This window comes from Anomaloglossus baeobatrachus, chromosome 2, assembly GCF_048569485.1.
Source record: "Anomaloglossus baeobatrachus isolate aAnoBae1 chromosome 2, aAnoBae1.hap1, whole genome shotgun sequence".
NCBI classification, from domain to species: Eukaryota; Metazoa; Chordata; class Amphibia; order Anura; family Aromobatidae; genus Anomaloglossus; species Anomaloglossus baeobatrachus.
The window spans coordinates 648,106,580-648,131,490 of NC_134354.1; the positions used below are offsets into that span (position 1 = coordinate 648,106,580).

The 24,911-nt window shown below is 44.3% G+C and overlaps 1 protein-coding gene across 3 annotated transcripts in view; it reads right to left on the reverse strand.

The window, feature by feature from the left end:
* Nucleotides 1–3,391: 3,391 nt before the first annotated feature.
* RAB5B (RAB5B, member RAS oncogene family) overlaps nucleotides 3,392–24,911 on the reverse strand; it is a 73,553-nt gene continuing 52,033 nt past the window's right edge. For all 3 annotated transcript variants that reach the window (XM_075336989.1, XM_075336990.1, XM_075336991.1), the window contains one exon: nucleotides 3,392–6,779. In XM_075336989.1, coding sequence (XP_075193104.1) covers nucleotides 6,664–6,779 — 116 coding nt within the window. In that variant the 3' untranslated portion in view covers nucleotides 3,392–6,663. The remainder of the gene's footprint in view (nucleotides 6,780–24,911) is intronic.

Here is a 24,911-nt window from a genome sequence, read left to right on the forward strand (position 1 = left end):
GTCTCCAGTCAAGGAAACCACCTATGCCAAAACATGGTATCCATCCACAGACAGCTGTTTCGGGGTATTTGCCCCTCATCAGTGTGGAGTACGAAACTAGCTAGTGGGAGCAATGCCTAGTAGAAGACTACATAGGTAAGGATGGTTGACCTTAGGGAGATCAACATCCAGCACCGGGGAGCACCATCACGTGTTTCTCAACGCAGTGATTCTAGAGCAATGCCTCCTGGGAAATATACAAAACAAGGAATCCGCGGTGACACCATCACGTGTTTCTCAACGCTGGCAGGTAACTAGCCAAGTCTTTCACCAGGAAGGAACAACCACGGGAAGGGCAGTCTCCAGTCAAGTAAACCACCTATGCGTTGAGAAACACGTGATGGTGCTCCGCGGTGCTGGATGTTGATCTCCCTAAGGTCAACCATCCTTACCTACGTACCAGTCAGCGCTGGCTTCAGCGCTGAGAGATGATGGGCGGGATGATGGGCGTGCATATTAAATGAGCGCAGCACCCTCATTCCCACCCTCAACCGCAACACCCTCATTCCCCGCAGCCCTACATTTAGACTATAAGACGCACCCCCCACTTTCCCCCAACATTTGGGGGGGAAAAGTGCGTCTTATAGTCCGAAAAATACGGTATTTATTTGCAACTAAATACAGTGGGTACGTAAAGTATTCAGACCCCTTTACATTTTTCCCTCCGTTTCATTCCTGCCATCTGGTAAATTCAAAAAAGTTCATTTTTTTTCCTCAATGTACACTCTGCACCCCATCTTGACTGGAAAAAAAAAGAATTTTTTGCAAATTTATTAAAAACAAGAAAAACTGAAATATCACATGGTCATAAGTATTCTGACCCTTTGCTCAGTGTTGAGTAGAAGCACCCTCCTTTTGAGCTAGTACAGCCATGAGTCTTCTTGGGAATGATGCAACAAGTTTTTCACACCTGGATTTGGGGATCCTCTGCCATTCTTCCTTGCAGATCTTCTCCAGTTCCGTCAGGTTGAATAGTGAACGTTGGTGGACAGCCATTTTCAGGTCTCTCCAGAGATGCTCATTTAGGTTTAGGTCAGGGCTCTGGCTTTGCTAGTCAAGAATGCTCTGAAGAAACACTTATTTTAGCGGTGTGCTTAGGGTCATTGTCTTGTTTGAATGTGAACCTTCGGCCAAGTTTAAGGTCCAGAGCACTCTGGAAGATGTTTTCTTCCAGGATATCTCTGTACTTGGCCACAGTCATCTTTCCTTCAATTACAACCAGTCGTCCTGTCCCTGCAGCTGAAAAACACCCCCACAGTATGATGCTGTCACCACCACGTTTCACTGTTCGGATTGCATTGAACAGGTGATAAGCAGTGCCTGGTTTTCTCCACACATACCGCTTATAATTAGCACCAAAAAGTGCTATCTTCACCTCATCAGACCAGAGAATCTTAATTTCTCAGTCTGGGAGTGCATAGTGGTTTTTTTTTTTTGCAAACTATGTGGGCTTTCATATGTCTTGCACTGAAGAGAGGCTTCCATTGGGTCCCCCTGCCATAAAGGCCCGACTGGTGGAGGGCTGCAGTGATAGTTGACTTTGTGGAACTTTCTCCCATCTTCCTACTGCCTCTTTGGAGCTCAGCCGCAGTGATCTTGGGGTTATTCTTTACCTCTCTCACCAAGGCTCTTCTCCCACGATTGCTCAGTTTGGCTGGATGGCCAGGTCTCGGAGGAGTTCTGGTGGTCTCAAACTTCTTCCATTTAAGGATTATGGAGGCCACTGTGCTCTTAGGAACCTTGAGTACTGCAGAAATTCTTTTGTAACCTTGGCCAGATCTGTGCCTTGCCACAATTCTGTCTCTGAGCTACTTGGGCAGTTCCTTTGACCTCATAATTCTCATTTGGTCTGACATGCATGGTGAGATCTTATATAGACAGGTGTGTGCCTTTCCAAATTAAGTCCTATTAGTTTATTTAAACACAGCTGGACTCCAATGAAGGAGTAGAACCATCTCAAGGAGGATCACAAGGAAATTGACAGCATGTGACTTAAATGAGTGTCTGAGCAAAAGGTCTGAATACTTATGACCACATGATATTTCAGTGTTTCTCGTTTAATAAATTTGCAAAAATTTCTACATTTCAACTTTTTTTTCTGACAAGATGGGGTGCAGAGTGTACATTAATAAGAAATAAAATGAACTTTTTTAAATTTACCAAATGGCTGCAATGAAACAATAGTGAAAAATTTAAAAGGGATCTGAATACTTTCCATACCCACTGTATTAAGTTGTATGGAGAGTGGATAAAGCCGGTCTTTTTTTTAGCGCTAGTAATAGATCTATTAACTCAGGTTATTTTTATGAGTAAATTATGCTTTATTTGTGACATTCCAAGTCAGATAAAATAAAGCTCTTGTAACACAACGCGTTTCAGCAGAAATATACTGCTTTCCTGAGGAAAGCAGTATATTTCTGCTGAAACGCGTTGTGTTACAAGAGCTTTATTTTATCTGACTTGGAATGTCACAAATAAAGCATAATTTACTCATAAAAATAACCTGAGTTAATAGATCTATTACTAGCGCTAAAAAAAAGACCGGCTTTATCCACTCTCCATATTACTTTACTCCCTTATGGGATTCCGGTTCTAAAGCTGCTGATAGTAATAGCTCTAATCAATCCTAATACCTTGAGAGGAAGACATACGGCCGTAATCAGTTCCAGGATCTCAAGAGTCGGTGAACCAGGAACCAGGAGCGGTCATCTCCCCAGGAATACTCAGCTCAAATCGGATAACACTAGCAGTGACAACCCCATATCCTCCAGAGGATTTACATGATCATCACCGAGGTTGTGCGAGGGCGCACAACCTAAATCAGGTGAGAAGCTTTCATTTACTATAACTTAATTTTTGCCACGGGTGCTCCTCATAGCACTATTTTCATTTCTAGTCACTGTATTAAGTTGAGAGTGTCAACAATTTTGTCTGGCCCATTTTTGGAGTTGTGTAAAATTTGCCTTTTTTGCGCAGTTTTTTTTGTATTGTTCCAATACAAACAAAGGAAATAGACATATGTCTAATAAAACATGGGGAAATACAATACGTTTCTGGGAGAAATACTTCATTTTGTTGAACAATTTCAAGGGTACCAACACTTTCAGCCATGACCGTACCAAATATACCACGTGTCGCGGGCAGCAGTGTGTGACTCCATTTAATGAATAAATGCAGTGTCACAATGCAGTATAGCTCTAGCTGCAGTCATCGCCCCTGTAGGTGGGTAGTAGTGTTTGCTTGCTCTCTTCTTCCTCAATACCATGGTTTTGTGGTTCTCAAGTTTACAAATACTGCCCGGTGTAAACAGGCATTTACCAAGAGAAATGTAAAATAATGAATCAGACAATCATTAAGAAGCTAAGTTCATTTAATATACACACACAGTCTTTGTTTTTTACTTACATTAAATACATTGGTAGTTTGGGGGGGGGGGGGGGATGTTCATAATGGTTATAACTGAAGTTAGATTTTTCTTAATGCAAAAAAATGCACACTAAAACAGAGAAAATCTAATGTCTCAAAGCTGTGATTTACCAACTTGGTCCAGGTTTTACCCATGTGCAGATAGGGAATCGAGGTGAAGTTGGCAGTCTCATTAGTATTTTGAGTACAACAATGGTTGTTTGTGGCAATACAATGTGTCAATTCATCCGGACATAGAAGAAAAAAAAAAAAAAAAAAAAAGATACGCACAACATTGCTAACTGTTGTCCCATAACTACACCTTAGCAGTGATTTTATTTTCTCTAAAGTGAATTGTAGTGAGTCTGAGCTGATGACTGATGTTCATCTAAAGCCGAGCTTTGCAGATACAATGGATATGCGAGGTTCCATGACATTAATGGCATAAATTGCTTGAAAACATCACGGTAAAAATAAATATCACTTTCCAAATCAGCTACAATGATTAATAAAAGGGTTTAAAATCTCAATAGCCCACTTACATCTTCCACAGGCAGAAGGACTTCTACATAAACTCTGCTACATCCGCTCACTGTTCCAGGGGGGCTTCAATTGTAGCTATGTCCTACACCGTAGAGGCAACCATTAGCTGTACAAACATGGATCAATTAGTGGCCATTTTGGGAACTTGCTTAAAAAGCTCCAAAAAAGTATGTGATCTCTGTCTGAAAGTAATTTAGGCCGACATTGCTGTAGATGGCTGTAGGGGATCTTCGTGTAGGTTTATACCCTAAAAATCCCCCAAGACTGAAAAAACCAATTCTTTGTTTTGTACAGTCATATTCATAGATGCAAGGTACATGCAGAATTGCTCTACAAATGAACCTTGGAGCCACGTATGTCCGATCAGATGAGTTTACCAAGTTGCCCACAAAAAGTGAAACCTGAAAGTGCTCAGTACATAAGAAGTCTAGAGCTGTATATATTATATTGTAGTAGTGTTGGGAAACCATTATTAATGCCTAATACGCTGCACAAAATGTGCAAATGTCCAATAAATGTGCAATATCTGTAGAGCAGAATTATGTTGTAAAGTACAGCAAAATGGCAGAAAATACAATTAAGTGGTATAGTTCATTTTCACCTACCTCCAACGCCATGATAATAAATCCTAAAGAGTATCGTAAAACATGCACCAAGGAGGACCTGTAGGATAAACTCCCATGCAGCAATATAGAAAATCAGCTTAATGCGTCTGAATGGTTTTCTTCTAGCCCCATTCAGACTAGTTGGACAGTCTCAGAAATATCTGCAACAAATGTGTTGCTTGTGAATATATTCTTATAAGAATTCCTAAACCCTTGTCATTCATGAGCTGTCTAACCCGCTCCCAAATGGGACGTCACCAGAATCAAGAATAAGAAAATGTAAAGAGTAGTACACCCTAACAACAGTCCTGTCCACCTATGGAAGGAAGGCACATTTCAAGAGAAAACTGGCAATCCATTAAGTCACCAACAAAAATATTAGTAAGAACACTTAAACACACGCAGAAAGGCACATACCCGTCATGCCAACCGGTGTATAGATAAGACTAGGAGACGATGAGAAGACTCTCCCTGGTAGGGTGGTTACGAATGTACGTTGTGGTGTGAGAGATCAGAATCACTATTCTAATGGAGGACAATTAATAAATGTGGTGTAAATCAGCCCATTTGCTAGATGATAGCCAAAAATGTAATTCCTTAATATAATGAAAGCAAAAAAAATGAACTGAAGAGCAACCCTTCCACCACTTAAGAACGGAAGTCCACACTGCCGGTGGCAGCCCTCACAGTAGGCAACACTAAATACACAGGTCTGTATGGAAGTTACAGATTGCCGACCAAAAAACTAACCATTATATGGGACTTCTACTAGAAAGGAAACAAAAAGTCATGTATTGGCCTTGTCTAGTTACATAGCGTGAAGGAGTGATAAATTATTGGTAAGATCGGTTTAGCAGACCACTTTCAGGCTGCATCTGGACTCAGACGAGTAGGTACTGTACATATCTCCAGTCACTCTGTCCATAGTCTACATATCGATGGGAATTAGTCTACAGTTCTACAGGAGTTCTACATCCTTACATCACAAGCTGGATCTGCTGCACAAAAATGGAAAAACCAAGTGCGGTATAAAATCCCTGAAAACCCAAAAGCGCATGAATGACCGAGACACAGAGCACTCCGGTTGTTCATTAAGTTTCTGTAAACCATTTTATGTGCTTTGAATTCCAGACCCCAGATTTCCTTCTTGATTTTCATTGAGTTTCCAGCCTGGACCAACCGCACAATCCCCATCCATGGAAGGTGTACTCACCCCTTGCAGTGCTTTAGAAGTATACAAAAATCTCAGATTTTCATCTTAACTCCCGCGTTTACACCAGTGCACCCCTCAGGAAATGGTTCTTCATGTTTTCATACTAAATCTAAAGTAACGTGAATGATGATTTACCAGCTTCACGTGTCCAGACACACAAATAATGCATTTGACAGGCGAAGCAAACAAGAAATTAAACATTTACAAGTACTAGAGCAAGATCTGTAACCAACGTGAGGCTTCTTCAAAGTCTGAAGATCTATAGAGTGCTCGACAGGCTGCAAAAACAGGGAAATTAAAAGAAAGCAGAAGGTAAGTGGTAGGTAGAAGACAAGTACGTGGATGGAGGGGAATCTACATGAAATCAAAATCAAACTAATATTAAAGTCACTATATGCAGATATAATACAAAGTAGAATCAGTTTGTTTTTTTCAGTTCATTTGTTTTTTTGCTTCTTTTCTTGTTGGCTCTGTTGAGAAGGTGCGGTCCCCAGAAGATGCGATCCTTTGCGGTGTCACAGGGAGTAGTCTGTGTGTTTGTTGGAAGCGGTAAAAGGAACAAACAAAAATTAAAACCCACAATAGTGCAGTTAGCAGGGAGGTTGCTGAGGGCTGCAGTGGTGTGGGGGGCAGGGGTGGGGGAAGGTTGGTAAGGGACGTTTCGAGCTGCTCGCTTTGCTTCCATGTGTGTGATGATATCCATTGGTGAGCGGGTAAGGGGAGCGGAAGGGAAAGTCTTGGCAGAAGAGTGAGGCTCTGGAAAAGTGTTAGGATGTATTTCTGGAAGGTGAAAGGGCAGGTGCAGGAAGAGAGGTTATAATCTTATCTTGAATCTTCTTTGCTCTCCAGTCTCCGATATTAATTGCTGCAGCACTGGCTCCTGTTCTGCTGCGTCTGCTCATGGAGATCCACACCCCGGCTCCGTCCGGCTGCCCCACTCGTGGTCTGGGGCTCAGTTTTTGGCAGCTTCTTAGCTGTAAAAGAAAGACTGGATTTAATTAAGGATAAACTGTTTTTATATATAATAGCTATTGGAAAAAGAAGCATGAAAAGACAGTCTTATTCTGATGGTTGGGAATACATATTCACACTTTCACAGCCACCGATTGTGAATTTATTTTATTCTCTAGTTTAGTTCCTTTGATTTCCTCAGCACTTTACAGACATGATCATCATTGTCCCCATTATGGGATGAAAATGGAGTGCCCAAAGGAAGCCCACTCAAACACGGGGAGAAGATACAAACTCCTCCTTGCAGATGTAGTCCTTGGTGGGATTTGAACCCAGGACTCCAGGGCTGCAAGATTGCAATTATAACCACTGAGCCATAAGGTACGTTGCCATATATTTTTATAGTACTCTTATTCCTGCAATAAATAAAAAAAAAAAAAAAAGAAGAAGTTTTTGCCCGGTTTATTAAAAGGTGCAAATCTTACTACAGGCTATAATGACTGACAGTCTGCTTTTCTGATCGACATGTCTCACATTCGAAATGTCCCCTTAAATTTAAAAGGGTACTCCCATTTCCAAGATCCTATCCCAATATGCATTAGGAATAAAAATAATAATAATAATAAATAATAATAATAATAATAAAAAAAAAAAAAAATAATAGCAAATACTTCCAATTAGAAATGTAGTACAGTTCTGATGACTCATTACGTTGCTTACCGCATATGCAGGGCATTGTAGGACCTTTTTTTGTATCCACAGTGAACCATATGTATATATGTATTCATCTACTCTTGCTACGTACACCATACCTATTCTCTTTGTCAAACAATATAAGGATATAAGGCTATGTGCGCACGCTGCAGTTTTTGTTATCAAAAAAACTGCACCTTGTGCAAGAAAACGAAACAAAAAAAAGCATATGGTTTTGTCGCATGCGTCTTTGTTGTTGAAATCAAATGGCTGGAAGGGTTTTTTTAAAAAAAAAACACGCACAGAGAATTGACGTGCTGCAGTTTTTTGTCAACCCAAAACTGCAGGCAAAAAAAAAACAACCAACCTGCAACGTGCGCACAGTATTTCTGAATTCTCATAGACTTTGCTGGGAGAAGGAAAAACATGCAGTTTTTGGCCAACAATCTGCAACAAAAGGACGTGGCAAAAACACATACAAAGAACACTGCGTGTGCATGGAGCTGAAAGGTCTGAAGCCATAAGACACAGACAAGCATGTCCATGACTAGATGGTTGGGGGCCGCACAGGATAGCATAGTGGGCTGCACATGGCCCCCAGCTGTGCACCTCTGCGCTATGTCCTTGGCTTGAATATGACCCATCACTAGTTTTAGCTTGTTGAACTGTGTACATTATGGAATAATCTCTGCAGAGCTGAATAAAATGTAGTACTTATTCAGCTCGGTTTCAGAGATATTGGCTTAAATTAAAAAAAAAGACGTTAGAGATTAGTCTTTGGGAGGGGGGGGGGTACTCTTTCCTGAGCTTGACTGACTAGTCGTAAGCAGGCAGTGTCAGGCTCTCTCTGGGTGATATGTCATGAAATGTAATGACACACAGGTCTCACTGCCAGCATTTACTATGATTACAAGTGGAGCAACTGTGTGGGGAGAAAATCAGAGCGGTTTGTCAGTGCTGTGAGATGAGAGCTGCAAAGTGTCACACACAACACTCTGGTTCTGTGGCAGCTATCAGGGCAGTATTCCCCAATGCCTGAAATAGACGCAAATAGGTGTTTGTAATGACACACAGCTCTGTTCTCCTCACTTGTAATCACACTAAAGGGTGCTTTACACGCTGCGACATGCGATAGCACCCGCCCCCGTCGTTCGTGCGACATTCGGTGATCGCTGCCGTAGCGAACATTATCGCTACGGCAGCGTTACATGCCCATACCTTTTCAGCGACGTTGCTGTGACCGCCGAACAATCCCTCCTTCAAGGGGGAGGTGCGTTTGGCGTCATAGCGATGTCACTAAGCGGTCACCCAATAGAAGAGGAGGGGCGGAGATGAGTGGCCGGAACATGCTGCCCACGTCCTTCCTTATTGCCGGAGGATGCAGGTAAGGAGATGTTCGTTGTTCCTGCGGTGTCACAAATAGTGAGGTGTGATGCCGCAGGAACGACGAACAACATCGTACCTGGAGCAGCAACGATATTTTGAAAAGGAGCGACGTGTCAACGATCAACGATTTTTGACGCTTTTGCGATCGTTGATCGTCGCTCCTTGGTGTCACACGCTGCGATGTCACTAACGGCGCTGTATGTGCGTCACTAACGACGTGACCCCGATGATATATCATTAGCGATGTCGCAGCGTGTAAAGCACCCTTAAGTGTTGGCAGTGAGATCTATGTGATGTGGTCAGTCATATCAGTCTTAAAAGCCGCTTCTGACTTTCTCTGGAGGCCTTTTTTCCCCTGTATGACGCTGCCTGCTTATGATTGGGTAACATCATGCAGGGGAAAAAAAAAACAAAACAACAAAACAATCTCTGCTAATGCCCCCTTATTATAGTACAATTTAGCATATAAACTTTACAACGTTAATATCTCCACAACACATGAGAAATTAAAGAAAACCTTTTTTTCTCTCATCTGTGCAGACACTATTCCATGATTTGGCCGGTTTAACATGCTGAAACTGGTGAAAGGACAGCATTAATCCACTTGGCAGGCTGAACTTCCCATTCAGTGGAAAGAGGTGGAGTGAGGGAAGAGACTTGAACAGCTGCAGCCTTTCACTTCCTCTCCTCTTAGAGATTGATAACTTGTAATAGATAAAAATACATAAAACTGATAAAACAATATGCTCAGTGAATTACAAGCGGTGTATGTGTCTGTTGAGGGAACTTGCTGGCTAATAAAGTTCTGTTATTACATCAACATTGGCATTGTACCAAGCAGGCTCTGTGTTCTCAGCACACTGCAGAGAGTGGCATGGTGTAATGGGAGCCGCGAGGATCATAGAGACAGGCCAGTGACCCGCCTGCAGCTCCACTATAGACCCTCAGATATAGTGGAAAGTGGTCGGATGAACAATAATTCAACAGACAACTAACCTTCCTGACACACACAGGAATGAGATTGGCAGATTCATGCAACATATAGTCTAATGTGTATGGGGTCCTAATATCTGTAACAAAGTATATAATGATATCGTCCTTTTAGGCTGCTTTCACACCTCCGGTTTCTACAATGCGGCACAATATGGCACTTTGCAGGAAAATCGCAATCGTTTTTTTTTTTGCTGCCGGTTGCGTTTTTTCTGCATAGACTTTAATTAGTGCCGCATTGTGCCACATGGGCTTGCGTTCGGTCCGGTTTTTGCCGCATGCAGCAGATTTAGCCGATGCGGCGGCCGGATGGAACGTTGCCTGGCACGTTTTTCGTTCGGCAAAAAAAAAAAAAAAAAACGCATCGCGCCGCATTCGGCCGATGCGGCACATTTGTCAATGCATGCCTATGGCGGCCGGATGCGGCAAAAACCGCATCCGGCCGCCGCATGCGGTTTTTACCACTGCGCATGCATGCCGCAAGCGGAAAAAACTGGACGGGCCGCATGGGAAAAACTTATGCAAAGGATGCAGTGTTTTCACCGCATCCGTTGCATAGCTTGCACAGCCGGATTGAGCCGCACAGCTCAAGCCGGATGTGTGAAAGCAGCCTTAGAGAATTGTACAAACTTGGGATGAACTCACTATTCACTAATCTAATCAACTGGTCTACGTTAGAGGAAATAAAAAAAAAAAAAAAACCACACACACACACACACACACACACGTATTCTGCCCCCTTGAATTTTTCAACCTTTTCCCACATTTCAGGCTTCAAACATAAAAATTTTAATGTTATGGTGAAGAATCAACAAGTGGGACATTACTGTGAGGTTGAATGACATTTATTGCTTATTTTAATCTTTTTTAAAAAATAAACAACTGAAAAGTGGGGCGTGTAATATTATTCGGCCCCTTTACGTTCAGTGCAGCAAACTCACTCCACAAGTTGAAAGTCAGAAAGAATCCCGCACCCACGGTAAAAACCGCACCCACGTTTTTGCCGCAAGTTGGTCCCCGCGGATTTTTACCATTATCTATGGCAAAAACCGCAGGTACCTGCGGAAAAGAAGTGACACACTCATTAATTCCGCAGCGGTAAATCCGCGGGTATATAAAAAAAAAAAACGCAGTGTGCATAGCATTTTTTTTTTTTAAAACCCATAGGATTTGCTGGGGAATGATGCAGCAATGTTAGACACATTTTCTGCAGCAAAATCCGCGGCGAATCCGCAGCGTGCGCACGGGGCCTAAAGGGGTTTTTACATGTGTAAGGATAATGAATTCTTAAATACTGTAAAACATTGAGAACACGGCAGACTCCCCATCTCTGGGCCCAGCACCGATTTCCCCCACTGCTCAGGTCTCAGCTGGAGCAGTGACGTAACATCGACGAGGCGCATTACCACTATAGAGAGTCACTGAGCTCAGCGGAGGTCCAATCTGGGACAGACAAGAGCCGCCAAGCTCAGTGATTGGAGACAGCAGTGAAGTGCTGGCAACGTGCCGTCACAGATGATCCTGGATGGGAGAGTACCTGCTCCGTTTTTTAGTTCAAGTTTTTTTTAGTGCATTTGGAGTCCACTCTCTGGAAAGTGGAAAACCCCTTTAACGATTTCCCTAATTTATTTTAGGCACTGCAGAAGGCAAGACACACAAACATCTCCCCAATGCTCTGCTGATGGTAAAAAGATTGCAGTTTACAGAGTACTGTTGTATCTAGTTCATAATAAAATCAGAACCAAAAAAAAAAAAAAAAAAAAGTGAATGAGATTCATCTGTCTCACTGCTAAAGAGGTTTTATCACACAGGAGAGGATTAGATACACAGCTCTGCAGACAGTATCACCGGTACACATACAGGGCGACAGGTGGCAGGCAGAAGGAGGGGGAGCGGGGGGGGTGTTATTGGAGACTGTAAGACTGTAGCAGCGGCGGTGGGGGGGGGGAGGGGCTCCGATACTCACATGCAGAGGCACGCAAACACACACACAGCAGTGGCGGCGGGGGGCAGAGATGGGCTGGGTAGAGCGGAGGGAGGGGTGTCATTGGAGACAATAACGGTGGGGGGGAGGGGAGGCAGCAGCGGTGGTGGGGAAGAGGGGGGTGTCTTTGGAGACAGACTGTAATGGTGGGGGGAGGGGCGGCAGCAGCAGTAGCGGGGGGAGAGCGAGGATGGGTAGAGCGGAGGGAGGAGGGTGTCATTGGAGACGGGAAAGGCGGCCCGGCGCCCCGTTCTCACACACCCCGGCGGTTGACAGGGGTAAAGAAGAGCAAACAGCATACGCTGTGAGCTCCACAATGATGGCGCTGATCTCCCTCTGCTGTGATCTGGACAGCCAAAGGGGCGCATCCAGGTCACAGCAGACGCCTACTCTAACGTTACTAAATGGGGTCGGATCCCGACCACTGTTCTCTATGCACAGGGGCTGCCATAAAGGAGTAACTGTCGTTACACACAGCAAATCCAAGATGGCAGCCCCCAGTGCCTCCAGTAAAATTAGAATTAAATAAACTAAATAAGCTGCGATTGTAATTTTGTATTAAAAATACATGATTTCATAATCACTATTTTTAATACAAAAAAAACAAAAACAAAAACGTGACACCCTACCTTTAATATAACACAAGGCTTGGGGCCTGTGCACACAGTGCATTTTTTTTTTTTTTTTAACTCTGCACGCCTACCCTGAAGCTAGCGAAGTCTGAGATTTCTGAAGTGCTCTGCGCACGTTGCTTTTTATTTCCTTGTAAATTTGGTGAAGGAAAAATCTGCAGCGTGTCAATTGTTGGGGCATTTTTTTTTTTTTTAGCCATTGACTTCATTAAAACAAAACAAAAAAAAAAACGCACCAGAAGCACATGTGGTCTTTTTATGCCTCTTTCTGCCAGAAGGTGCAGAAGATTTGCATGTGCCTTACATTATGCAATATAACAGTTGCTTAGCAGTGGGTGACATCTACAATAATACACAATAGTTTTATAGAGTGGAAAACAAAGAAACCTCCAGCAGCCCTCATCAAGGGACTAGAGGATTGAATACTATAGATCAATATCCATGTTTTTTTGACTTGCAGGGTCTACTGGTGACCACAGAGGAGGCTGATGGCGGACAACTCCGCTTTGCTGGGGGGGGGGGGAAGAAAGATGAACTGAAAACCTTCCCTCTCCTACACCAAGTACAGCCACGACAAAGGGGATGGAGACTTAAAATTTATATTTTCAGTTTCTGCAGAAAAGCAATGTAGCAGTGCCATCTTGGTTACATGATGATAATAAAAATGTAAGTGATTAAGAGGAGGTCATTGGCTTGGAGGTTAAATTATTAACAAGAATACAATAACGCTATACTAGTTATAAACCCTTAAGTATCACTACCAATTACAGCCAATCTGATAAACCGCACAATAAAGAAACCTTTCAATAAATTAATCTTTGTGGATGCAGTGATTGTACCGGAGCGGGTCACTGACACACGGACGTACGCTGGAGATCATCTGGAATAACAAAATGCCTGAGCGTGAAGTACAAGTATTGTACTACAATCATCCTGAAGACAACATACTGCATATTAGTAATGAGAAACTACAGCCTGGCTCAGGCCCAGAGCAGAGACCCCTGAGCACGGCTGTATGTACGTGGTTGGCTTACTTACATACAGTACAGACCAAAGGTTTGGACACACCTTCTCATTCAAAGAGTTTTCTTTTTTTTCAGGACTCTGAAAACTGTAGATTCACATTGAAGGCATCAAAACTATGAATTAAAACATGTGGAATGAAATACTTAAAGGGGTTGTCCGACATTAGCTTAACAAAAATGTTTGAGTTTATCTGTGCTGTATTGTCATATAAATCACACCTACATTGTTATTTTTTGTTTTCTAACTTTTGTTCCTCTTGAATTATCCCTTTATTCTCTGCAGCTTCTTGTTTACATTCAGCTCTAGCAAACTGACCACTTCCTGTGCAAAACCTCCCAGTCACAGCTGTCACCGCCCAGCCTCACTGTCCAGCCCCACCCCAGTGTCCAGCCGCACCCTCTGCCCGCCCCCTGCACACATTCCCTGTCAGTATATTCTTCCACAGCACCTGACCTGGTATCACTACAGCATTGCAAATAACAGCCCCACATCGGACTCTGCACCGTACACACATGGCTCTGCACCGTACACGCACACACATGGCTCTGCACCGTAAACGCACACACATGGCTCTGCACCGTACACGCACACACATGGCTCTGCACACGCACACACATGGCTCTGCACCATAAACGCACACACATGGCTCTGCACACGCACACATATGGCTCTGTACTGCACACGCACACACATGGCTTTGCACCGTACACGCACACACATGGCTCTGCACACGCACACATATGGCTCTGTACCTCACACGCACACATATGGCTCTGCACCGTAAACGCACACACATGGCTCTGCACCGTACACGCACACACACATGGCTCTGCACACGCACACACATGGCTCTGCACCGTAAACGCACACATGGCTCTGCACACGCACACATATGGCTCTGTACCACACACGCACACACATGGCTTTGCACCGTACACGCACACACATGGCTCTGCACCGTACACGCACACACATGGCTCTGCACCGTACACGCACACACATGGCTCTGCACACGCACACATATGGCTCTGTACCTCACACGCACACATATGGCTCTGCACCGTAAACGCACACACATGGCTCTGCACCGTACACGCACACACATGGCTCTGCACCGCACACACATGGCTCTGCACCGTACACACATGGCTCTGCACCGTACACACATGGCTCTGCACCGTACACACATGGCTCTGCACCGTAAACGCACACACATGGCTCTGCACACGCACACATATGGCTCTGTACCGCACACGCACACACATGGCTCTGCACCGTACACGCACACACATGGCTCTGCACCGTACACGCACACACATGGCTCTGCACCGTAAACGCACACACATGGCTCTGCACCGTACACGCACACACATGGCTCTGCACCGTAAACGCACACACATGGCTCTGCACCGTACACGCACACACATGGCTCTGCACCGTAAACGCACACACATGGCTCTGCACCGTACACGCACACACATGGCTCTGCACCGTAAACGCACACACATGGCTCTGCACCGTAAACGCACACACATGGCTCTGCACACGCACACATATGGCTGTGTACCGCACACGCACACACATGGCTCTGCACCGTACACGCACACACATGGCTCTGCACCGTACACGCACACACATGGCTCTGCACACGCACACATATGGCTCTGTACCTCACACGCACACATATGGCTCTGCACCGTAAACGCACACACATGGCTCTGCACCGTACACGCACACACATGGCTCTGCACCGTAAACGCACACATGGCTCTGCACACGCACACATGGCTCTGTACCGCACACGCACACACATGGCTCTGCACCGTATAGGTCTTAAAGACGTGTACAATTTAAATGAGGTTGTCCCACAAACAAAAGTTATATATCTTTGAATAATAATAATACGTTCCATAATTGGATGTGATTAAAAAAAACAAATGCACCTGCTGTGTACTGTGTAATGGCAGTGTCTGACCGTACAGGGACATGGGCTGATCATACCACATCTCCTGGGCAGGGGAGAAGGTAAGAGAGTATAGCGACATTACAGTATGGGATAGCAAACAATTGTTTGAGGTAAAACAAAAAAACAAAACAAAACAAAAAAACCACAAGGCAGGGAAATGTGTTACCTCACAAAATGAATTAGCTATGATCCCATGCTGTAATCTATTTATGCTCTTCTCCTTCCTCCCTGCCCAGATGTAGTATGATCAGACCATGTCCCTGTACGGTCACACGGCCATTACACAGTACATATGTAAGGGGAATATATGAAAAGCAGAAACTGCTGTGTGAATACTGACATGAAAAATCCAATAGCTATATGTAAGAGTGAAAATATGAAAATGGAGTCTGCATTACTGCCATGAACATATGAATCAAGAGAAATTTAGGTATTGAATTGATCAATGCAATAGAGCCCCAACACTCATGCAGTTTTTAACTGCATGAGAGGACACACACAAGCTAGGGACCCCAACGTAGAGAAATACTTTGGCGTAGTGTTGGGGCTCTATTGCATTGATCAATTCAGTAGCTAAATTTCTCTTGATTCATATGTTCATGGCAGTAATGCAGATTCCATTTTTCACATTTTCACTCTTACATATAGCTATTGGATTTTTCATGTCAGTATTCACACAGCAGTTTCTGCTTTTCATATATTCCCCTTACATAGTCACTGGTGTGCATACCTTCTCTCCATATAGTGTAGATTTTTTAGGTTTTTTGCACCCAGTTCAGACTCAGAATTGATGTTCCAGACGTTATTTCTTAATTACACAGTACATAGCAGGGGAACATATACAAGATCTCAACGCAGAGACATTTTTGTTAAACTCACCCAATTGTTGAACTTGTTATTATCCCAAGATCTATTGATGAAAATTAACTTAGTTGGTGGGAAAACCTCTACGTTGGGCCACTGGCACTTCCAGGTTTAAGAGGATGCACAGCATTGTGAGGTCACCTGACCACTTGGCTCCCCTCACTCCTGCTCCACAGAGGAGTAGAATATGTGGAAACCTAACAGTGATGGGCAGTCTGGCTCTTTTTGGTGATCCGATTTCCATGGCTCCGCTCACCAAAAAGAGCGGGCTCATTCGGATCGTTCTCGGCTCCTTATTAAATATGTGTTCACCCCATAGTAACGGCGATGAAACCCCGCCCACTTACAGGGGACAAATTAAATAATCGAGCGGGCGTGGTTTCAGCGGCAAGAAGAGCAGTTTAGAGAATTTATTGGCTCTCATGAGGATTCGGCTCCTGTCAGTCACAGCAGGGAGCCGGATCTTTGTGCCGGATCGATCGCGACCGACAAATCACTAAAACCTAAGACCTCTAATGGAGCCAAAGAATCAGGGGATTTTCTGCAGTGTTCGGGGGTCACAATAAAGAGACTGGGCAGTGTGTGACAGTACTGTATAGAGAAAGGAGAGGGCAATGTGAGGGCACAGTATGGAGAGAAAAGTAAGAATGGGCATAGTATATAGGTAAGGAAGTGAGGGGAGGAGGAAGCATTGGCAGACAGTGTGAGGGGATATTGTGCAAATGGAGGAGAAACCACAGTAAAAGGACGTAACAGTATAGGTAGGACACCGGGTGGGGGAATGAGGCACAGAATAAAGAATAAGCAACATGAAGTGGCCACACACAGTAGAGACTGGAAAGTAGGGTGAGAACAGCATTGGGGACAATATACAGGAGAGGGAAAGTGTGAGCAGAGGGAACAGTATAGAGACTGAGCAGTATATGAGGACAGTATAGAAGGGGGGGACGGGACAGTGTGAGGAGGGGGTCACAGTAAAGACTGGGCAGTATAAGGGGGACATAGTCTGAGAAGGAGGCCCAGTATGGAAAGGAAGCAGCATTGGGATACAGTAAACATAGAAAGTTGCCAATCAATGGTGTTCAAAAGTTTGGGGGTCACCCAGGCAATTTTTTATTTATCAAAGGAGTTGCATAATGAATAGAAAATATAGTCCAGACATTGGGTGGGTTTAAGCAGTTCTTTGTTTGATGGCTTGTAACTATCTATCTTCCTCTTGATTACATACCAGAGGTATTCATTGGGGTTCAGGTCTGGAGATTGGGCTGGCCATGACAGGGTTTTGATATGGCGGTCCACCATCCACACATTGATTATACATACATGATACATACAGTCGTACGTACATACATACATAATCTCACTCCTTGACAAGTGCCAGTTTAAGGAGGTCCACATGCATATTCTTGCAATATTATGGTGCAGATTCGTGGTAAAGTTATTCATAGTTGCTTGAGGTGTAAAGTGCAATCTTTGCTTTTTTATTTAATGGGGTTGTCCACTACTCTGACAGCCCCTCAATCTCGAAGTTTCCCCCCCAAGTAAAACAATGACACCTATGCTGACCTCCAGTGCACTTCCAGTGGTGTTGCACTGGCTCTACCAGGACTTGTGGGCAAAGTGATTGGCTTAACGGATTGCGTGGCAAAGCCACATGATCCCTGGGAGAGACAGTGTTTACAATACTGGAACAGCGCCAACACAGGAGAAGGATGTAGGCATTATTTTACTAGGATGAAACATCCGAAATTGACAAGGGGTTGTCTGAGAAGTGGGCAACCCCTTTAAAGTGTAACCGTTGTTATTTTTATTTCATAAATCAATAATATAGATGACAATAAGGAACTTTGTAACATCTTATCAAACAAACTTGCTTCTTTCTCTTCCAGAATTGATCAGTCATTATGAAAGTTGCTTATTTTAATGTGTACTATTGATTTCTGAAATAAAAAGTACACAACACTTTAAGGTCTCCTTGACACTTACATGTTTCCGGTGTTGTATTCTTTTATTATCACGAATATCAACCGTACCCATTATAACTGGTGGTGCTCTTAATGTGTATTTTTTTTTTTTTTTTACAATCTAAAAAGGAGTGTATTTCTGTTTAATTTAATGTTAAGGCCGCTTTACACGCCTTGATATCTCGTGCGATCGCACCCGCCCCCATCGTTTCTGCGTTATGGGCAATTTGTTGCCCGTGTCACACAAAGTCAGTAACCCCCGTCACACGTACTTACCTCCCGAACGACCTCGCTGTGGGCTGCGAACATCCACTTCCTGAAGGGGGAGGGACGTTCGGCATCACAGTGACGTCACACAGCGGTCGGCTAATAGAAGCGGAGGGGCGGAGATGAGCGGGACGTAACATCCCGCCCACCTCCTTCCTTCCGCATTGCCGGCGGCCGCAGGTAAGCTGGAGTTCATCGTTCCCGGGGTATCGCACGGAGTGACGTGTGCTGCCTCGGGAATGATGACCAACCAGAACACAGAAGGACGTTCGATTTTTTGAAAATGAGCGACATGTCAACGAGCAACGATAAGGTGAGTATTTTTGCTCGTTCAGTCGCTCATTTATGTTACAAGCTACGATATGTCAAATGAGGCTGGATGTGCGTCACTAATGAGTGACCCCGACGACATATCGTTTGATATATCGTAGCGTGTAAAGCCCGCTTTAGCTTCATTGAAAAAAAAAAAAAAAAAAAGTGCTTTTCTTTCAAAAATAAGGAAATATCTAAGTGACCCTAAATTTTTGAATTGTACTGTACATGGATCTGTTTCTGAATGCAAAGTGTACTTTATGATATTGAAAGTGTAAGAAATGTTCTGCATGTCAGCTCTGGTCTATAAGACAAGGCAGCAGAAGGTTAATGACCTTCAGGTCAGCCTGCATAAAAGCATTGTGACTTTAAACTACTATAACATGAGCCGGATACTATATAATCTCTAGCAAGTCCTTTATCACTGCCATTGTATTAAAAAGGTGAAACAGACATAATGGGTGAAGAGAGGTTAAGAAACTCAAGTACAAGGTGAATGAACTACCGTAGATGTTACTGTCACTCTACACCTTTACATCTATAAGTGAATCATCCCTTTACTATCAAACATGTCTATTTTCTCACGCAGAATTTATATTTATATGCAAGAGGTACCGTATTTTTCGGACCATAAGACGCACTTTTTTCCCCCCAAATGTTGGGGGAAAGTGGGGGGTGCGTCTAATGGTCTGAATGTAGGGCATGGCTGTGGGGAATGAGGGTGCTGCGGTGGAGCGGGTCATCGGGGCACGAACAGGCAGCAGCAGCGCCTGCCGTGACCACGTGGGCCCGCTCATTACATATGCACGCCCATCCTCCCGCCCATCTCTCAGCGCTGACAGGTGGGCGGGGTGATGAGCGGGGACGCGCGCGAAGTAAACAGCCAGCCGTGATCACCCCTGGCAACTACAGCCAGGAGTGATCATGTGCGGCTGTATTCACTGCTCCCCGCGCATCATCATCAGCGCGGGGTGCAGTGAATCAGTGCACATTACTCACCGTTCCCCGCAGCACCGCGATGTCCTCCTGATTGCCGGCCGCGCTGTGTAGAGACTAACGGGGCTCACAGTGATGACGTCATCGCTGTGCGCACGTGTCCACACAGCATCGCCGGCACAGACAGAAGGAGATCGCGGTGCAGCAGGGAGCGTGGCCGGCTCCACACAGCGCTGCCGGCACAGACTGAGGAGGAGCGACGTGCGTGGAGCGAGGAAAGGTGAATATAAATGTTTATTTTATTTTTTTTATGTGTGTTCCGCAGGATGATGGGGCAAATATGAGTAGGATGATGGGGCAAATGTGAGCAGGATGGGGCAAATGTGAGCAGGATGATGGGGCAAATGTGAGCAGGATGATGGGGCACATGTGAGCAGGATGATGGGGCACATGTGAGCAGGATGATGGGGCACATGTGAGCAGGATGATGGGGCACATGTGAGCAGGATGATGGGGCACATGTGAGCAGGATGATGGGGCACATGTGAGCAGGATGATGGGGCACATGTGAGCAGGATGATGGGGCACATGTGAGCAGGATGATGGGGCACATGTGAGCAGGATGATGGGGCACATGTGAGCAGGATGATGGGGCACATGTGAGCAGGATGATGGGGCACATGTGAGCAGGATGATGGGGCACATGTGAGCAGGATGATGGGGCACATGTGAGCAGGATGATGGGGCACATGTGAGCAGGATGATGGGGCACATATGAGCAGGATGATGGGGCACATATGAGCAGGATGATGGGGGACATATAGCAGGATGAGAGACCTATAGCAGGATGAGGCACATATAGCAGGATGAGGGACTCACACATACATACATACATACATATATATAAGGATGGGGATTATATACAAGGCAGGAGAATCATTACCAGGATGGGGTACCTTACTAGAGAATTTGGGGACATTACCCCCATAATAGTGTGTCAGCAGCAGATCCTCGCCCCATAAGTGTGTCATGACCACATTTTTTGCTTAAAATTTTATTTTCCTATTTTCCTAATCTCGTGAGGATTATTCAGGAAGGGGAGGAGTCGCATTCGAGGTCTGCCCACTGCGCTAGGTCATTGTCACTTCACTTTAAGTGATCCTGAAAAGAAGACACCTAAGGTAAGAGATTCCTTATTGCTATGGAGGGTGCGTCTTCTCTTCACTCTGTGTCTGCTGAGCCAAGCGCCAACCAAAGCCCAGTAAGTTATCTGTGGGTGGGTGCCTCATTTTGATAGTAGGATATGGCCTTCTTCCCTTTGTTTTAGGAAGATAAGGATGTTACAACAAAAACGAGAGCCATCCTCACATAAATAACAGCTATATCGGGTGTACACAAACTGTTGTGAGGGATGAAAAGCCCTCTCTTAGGCTATGTGCGCACTGGAAAATGGAATTTTCTCAAGAAAATTCCGCAGGTATTCAAAGATTACCGCACCCGCGGTAAAAAAAACGCGGCAAACCGCACCCGAAAACCGCATGCGGTTTGCTTCGGTTTTACCGCGGTATTGTTCGCGGTTTTGCCGCGTGCGGGTTGGTATGTGCTTTATTGCATTCAATGCAATAAAGCACATTGAAAGAAAAAAAAAAAAAAAGAAGTCATTTCATTCTGATAGAGAAATAGACAGAAGAATAGATAGAAGAATAGATAGACAGACCGAGGAATAGATAGAGGGATAGATAGAGCCCCTGTGAGCGCACACTGCATTTCTCACGGTCGGCAGTGAGTTCACATTACCGGCCGTGGGAAATGCCCTGTGGTTACCTCTGCTGTCTCGCTGCGAGGCTGCATTCAGCAGTGTCTGTTAGTCGCGGCTGGATGCAAGCATCGCAGGACGCCGGACCTGTGGATTACGCTGGAGCTTTGTTTCGGGAGGGGTTAATAAAAAGGGTGAACGAGGCTTGTTTGTGTTTTATTTAAAATAAATAAAAGGATTTTTCTGTGTGTTTTTTCACTTTACTTACGGGTTGATCATGTCAGCTGTCACATAGACGCTGCCATGATCAAGCCTGGAGTTAATGGCGGTGATCCACCACCATTAACTCCTTGTATTACCCTGGCTGCCACTGCTACACGGCTGCAGGAAGAGCCGGGGACACTCAGTTCGTGTCGCATAATGCATGCAACAGTGCCGGGGCAGCTGCGGCTGATATTCTCGGCTGCGGGAGGGGGAGTGAGGCGGGGGACATTAACCCTGTCCTTCGCCCTCCCCAGCCTGAGAATACCGGGCCGCCGCTGTGTGTTTACCTCGGCTGGACGGTAAATATACAGCGGAGCCCACGTGTTTTTTTTTTTTCTATATTTCCGTTTGCTTTCTATGTGTGTTCTGTGTGTCTGTGTTCTATGTCTGTGATGTCTGTATGTGTCTGTGATCTGTGTGTGTTTACTCTCTGCACAGCTTCCTCTTCCTGTAATGACATCACTTCCCTGCAAAACTGCAGTCAAGCGATGTACATTACTGGAGGTAAACCGCGAAATACCGCAGGGAATAACGCAGGAAAACGCAGTGAACCGCAATGAATTTGCTGCCTGAATTATTCCCTGCGGGATTTTACGATTACATTGGAGTCAATGTAGTGAAATCCCGCAGCGACGTGTGGAAAAGAATTGACATGCAATTGTTTTTGCTGCGGGAATCCCACAGCAAAACATGCAGCTGTCAAAATCCGCCTAGTGCGCACAGCATTTTTTTTCCCATAGGTTTTGCTGGTGATTCACTGCAGAGATGTTCAGCGAAACATGCAGCAAATCCGCAGAAAATCCGCGGCAAAATCCGGTAAGTGCGCACATAGCCTAATAGAGGAATTGAGGGGGAAGGGTATGTTGGGAAATCCAGACTTCCCTAGCCACCTTCTATCAGTTTCTCTGGCACAACCTGTGACCAGTAAGAGGAAGATCTCTTTAGGGGAAAGTACAGACTGAGTAGCAACCCATGTATCCATTTCTGAGGATTGTGTGGGGAAGAAAAATTAAACCAGACTCAAAACTAAATAGGGGCCTAGAAAATATTTCTTGACTGAGGACATAAAAGGACTCCTAACGAAGTAAAGAATATAATGGAAGTCGAGGAAGAAGAGATGACTAAAATGGTCCAAGTTGAAATGTTTGGAGAATTGAAATAAAAGAAAACTGTGTTCCAGGTTCATGACAATATACAGAGTTTGAGTACGCCAGGTGATCTAAAAAGAAGATTTCCGGTAGAAGAAAAGCTAGCTATGGCTTTGTCTGAAACTCCCAAAATTGATATACAGGTAACTAAAGTGGCTGGGGGGAAACTCCTCCTCTTCCATTTTTGGATTCCTTACAACTTAAAGATCAAATTTATCACAAGATGGATAACCTTTTGAGAAAATCCTGGGAAGCATTAACAACAAATGTGGCACCCACCTGCGTGGCTTTGTCTATGTTCAGAATCAACTCAAGAGTCACGTAAACATGGGAACTCCCAGAGAAGATTTACTAGCTTTTTTACCTCTCCTTCAGAAGGCTACAGGGTTACTAGCAGACGCTCTATTCCCTTTCAGGGTGATTGTATGTTTAAGCCTGCTCCAGATGAACGACTAGAAAAGGCATGCAATAAAGAAAATCACTACCTGAGCTGAAAGTCATCAGGTTGAGATACTTTCGTTCACCATAGACCCAATCTCCACAGTACAGAGGAAAGGAGAAGGCGGGGCGCTGGAGTTACCACAAAACGAGGAAGGAGGTAGGAATATTTTTCAAAGTCAGCACCAAAAGAAAGAAGAACGCTGGCAAAGGATTTCCTTAGCCTGAAGAATCTTGGAATGAGTCGAGAACGTAGTTAAAAGATAGAGTTCTCCTCCTACCCTCCACAAAAATGGAAAAATAAGCCCCCTTTCATCTCAAAAGTTACAGAAGGTTCTGATATCCGAGCTCCAAGATCTGAATATGTCAGGCATGATCTCCTATAAGCTGCAGCCAACCACCAGTGAACTCTAAAATGCAGTATTCTAGGATACTGTACATAAGTCATAGTTAGAGAGAGGGTTGGATCTAGCATCAAATTCCATGGTTAAAAAATATCACTTTATTGAAAAATAAGCCTAAAAAATATACAGAAGACGTATATATTAGCAGAGGGATGGGGCACAGTGCATGAAACACCTTACGCGTTTCGGACAGTGAATTTAAAAGCAGTCCTTAGTCATAGATGCTAATGCTAGGAAAGATCAGTATCAGTATACACACATAGATACATATATTTTTGCAATATTGGTACGATGCAACTATATACATACGAACATGTATACAAACAAATATATATGTATAACATATACAAAGCCATATATGTGTCTATGCTCATTACTCTTTTTGCTGACATATGTGGGAATGCCATCCATTCAACCTGGATAATATTTCTGGAGCAGTACGGTTTTATATTCCAAGATATGTTTTTTTTCTATATAAATTTGTACTCACCTACTTTTTGCATGATGTGCCTACTAATTTGTCAGCTGCGATGTTCCTTTCCCCTCTCCACAGAGGGGCGTTCCCTAAACCTCTTGTGAATCTTACCCTTGAGCATACAACATGCGATCTTTCCTAGCATTAGAACCTATGACTAAGGACTGCTTTTAAATTCACCGTCCGAAACGCGTAAGGTGTTTCATGCACTCTGCCCCATCCCTCTGCTAATATATACGTCTTCTGTATATTTTTTTTATGCTTATTTTTCATTAAAGTGATATTTTTTCACCATGGAATTTGATGCTGGATCCAACCCTCTCTCTAACTATGACTGACTACAGCCTGGCCTCCTGAAGGATCACGAGCACGCCTAGTCGTGCTGCACAGAGCTATATGGTAAACTGGAGTTTCTCCTATATTATATACTGTATATAAGTGCCCAAGCTGATCTGTAAAGCTTAAACAGCTTTTTATTATACTCACCTGCAGGGCAGTCGCACGCTTCCTATGTTTTTGCAGTCTAGAATACTATACATTATGTTACACAGATTGGCTTTGTAACCTAAATACAGCTTTTATTAAACACACCTGTGGGGCGGTCCAATGGATGTCGCTGGTCTCAGTCTGGCGCCTCCTATTTTCTTGTG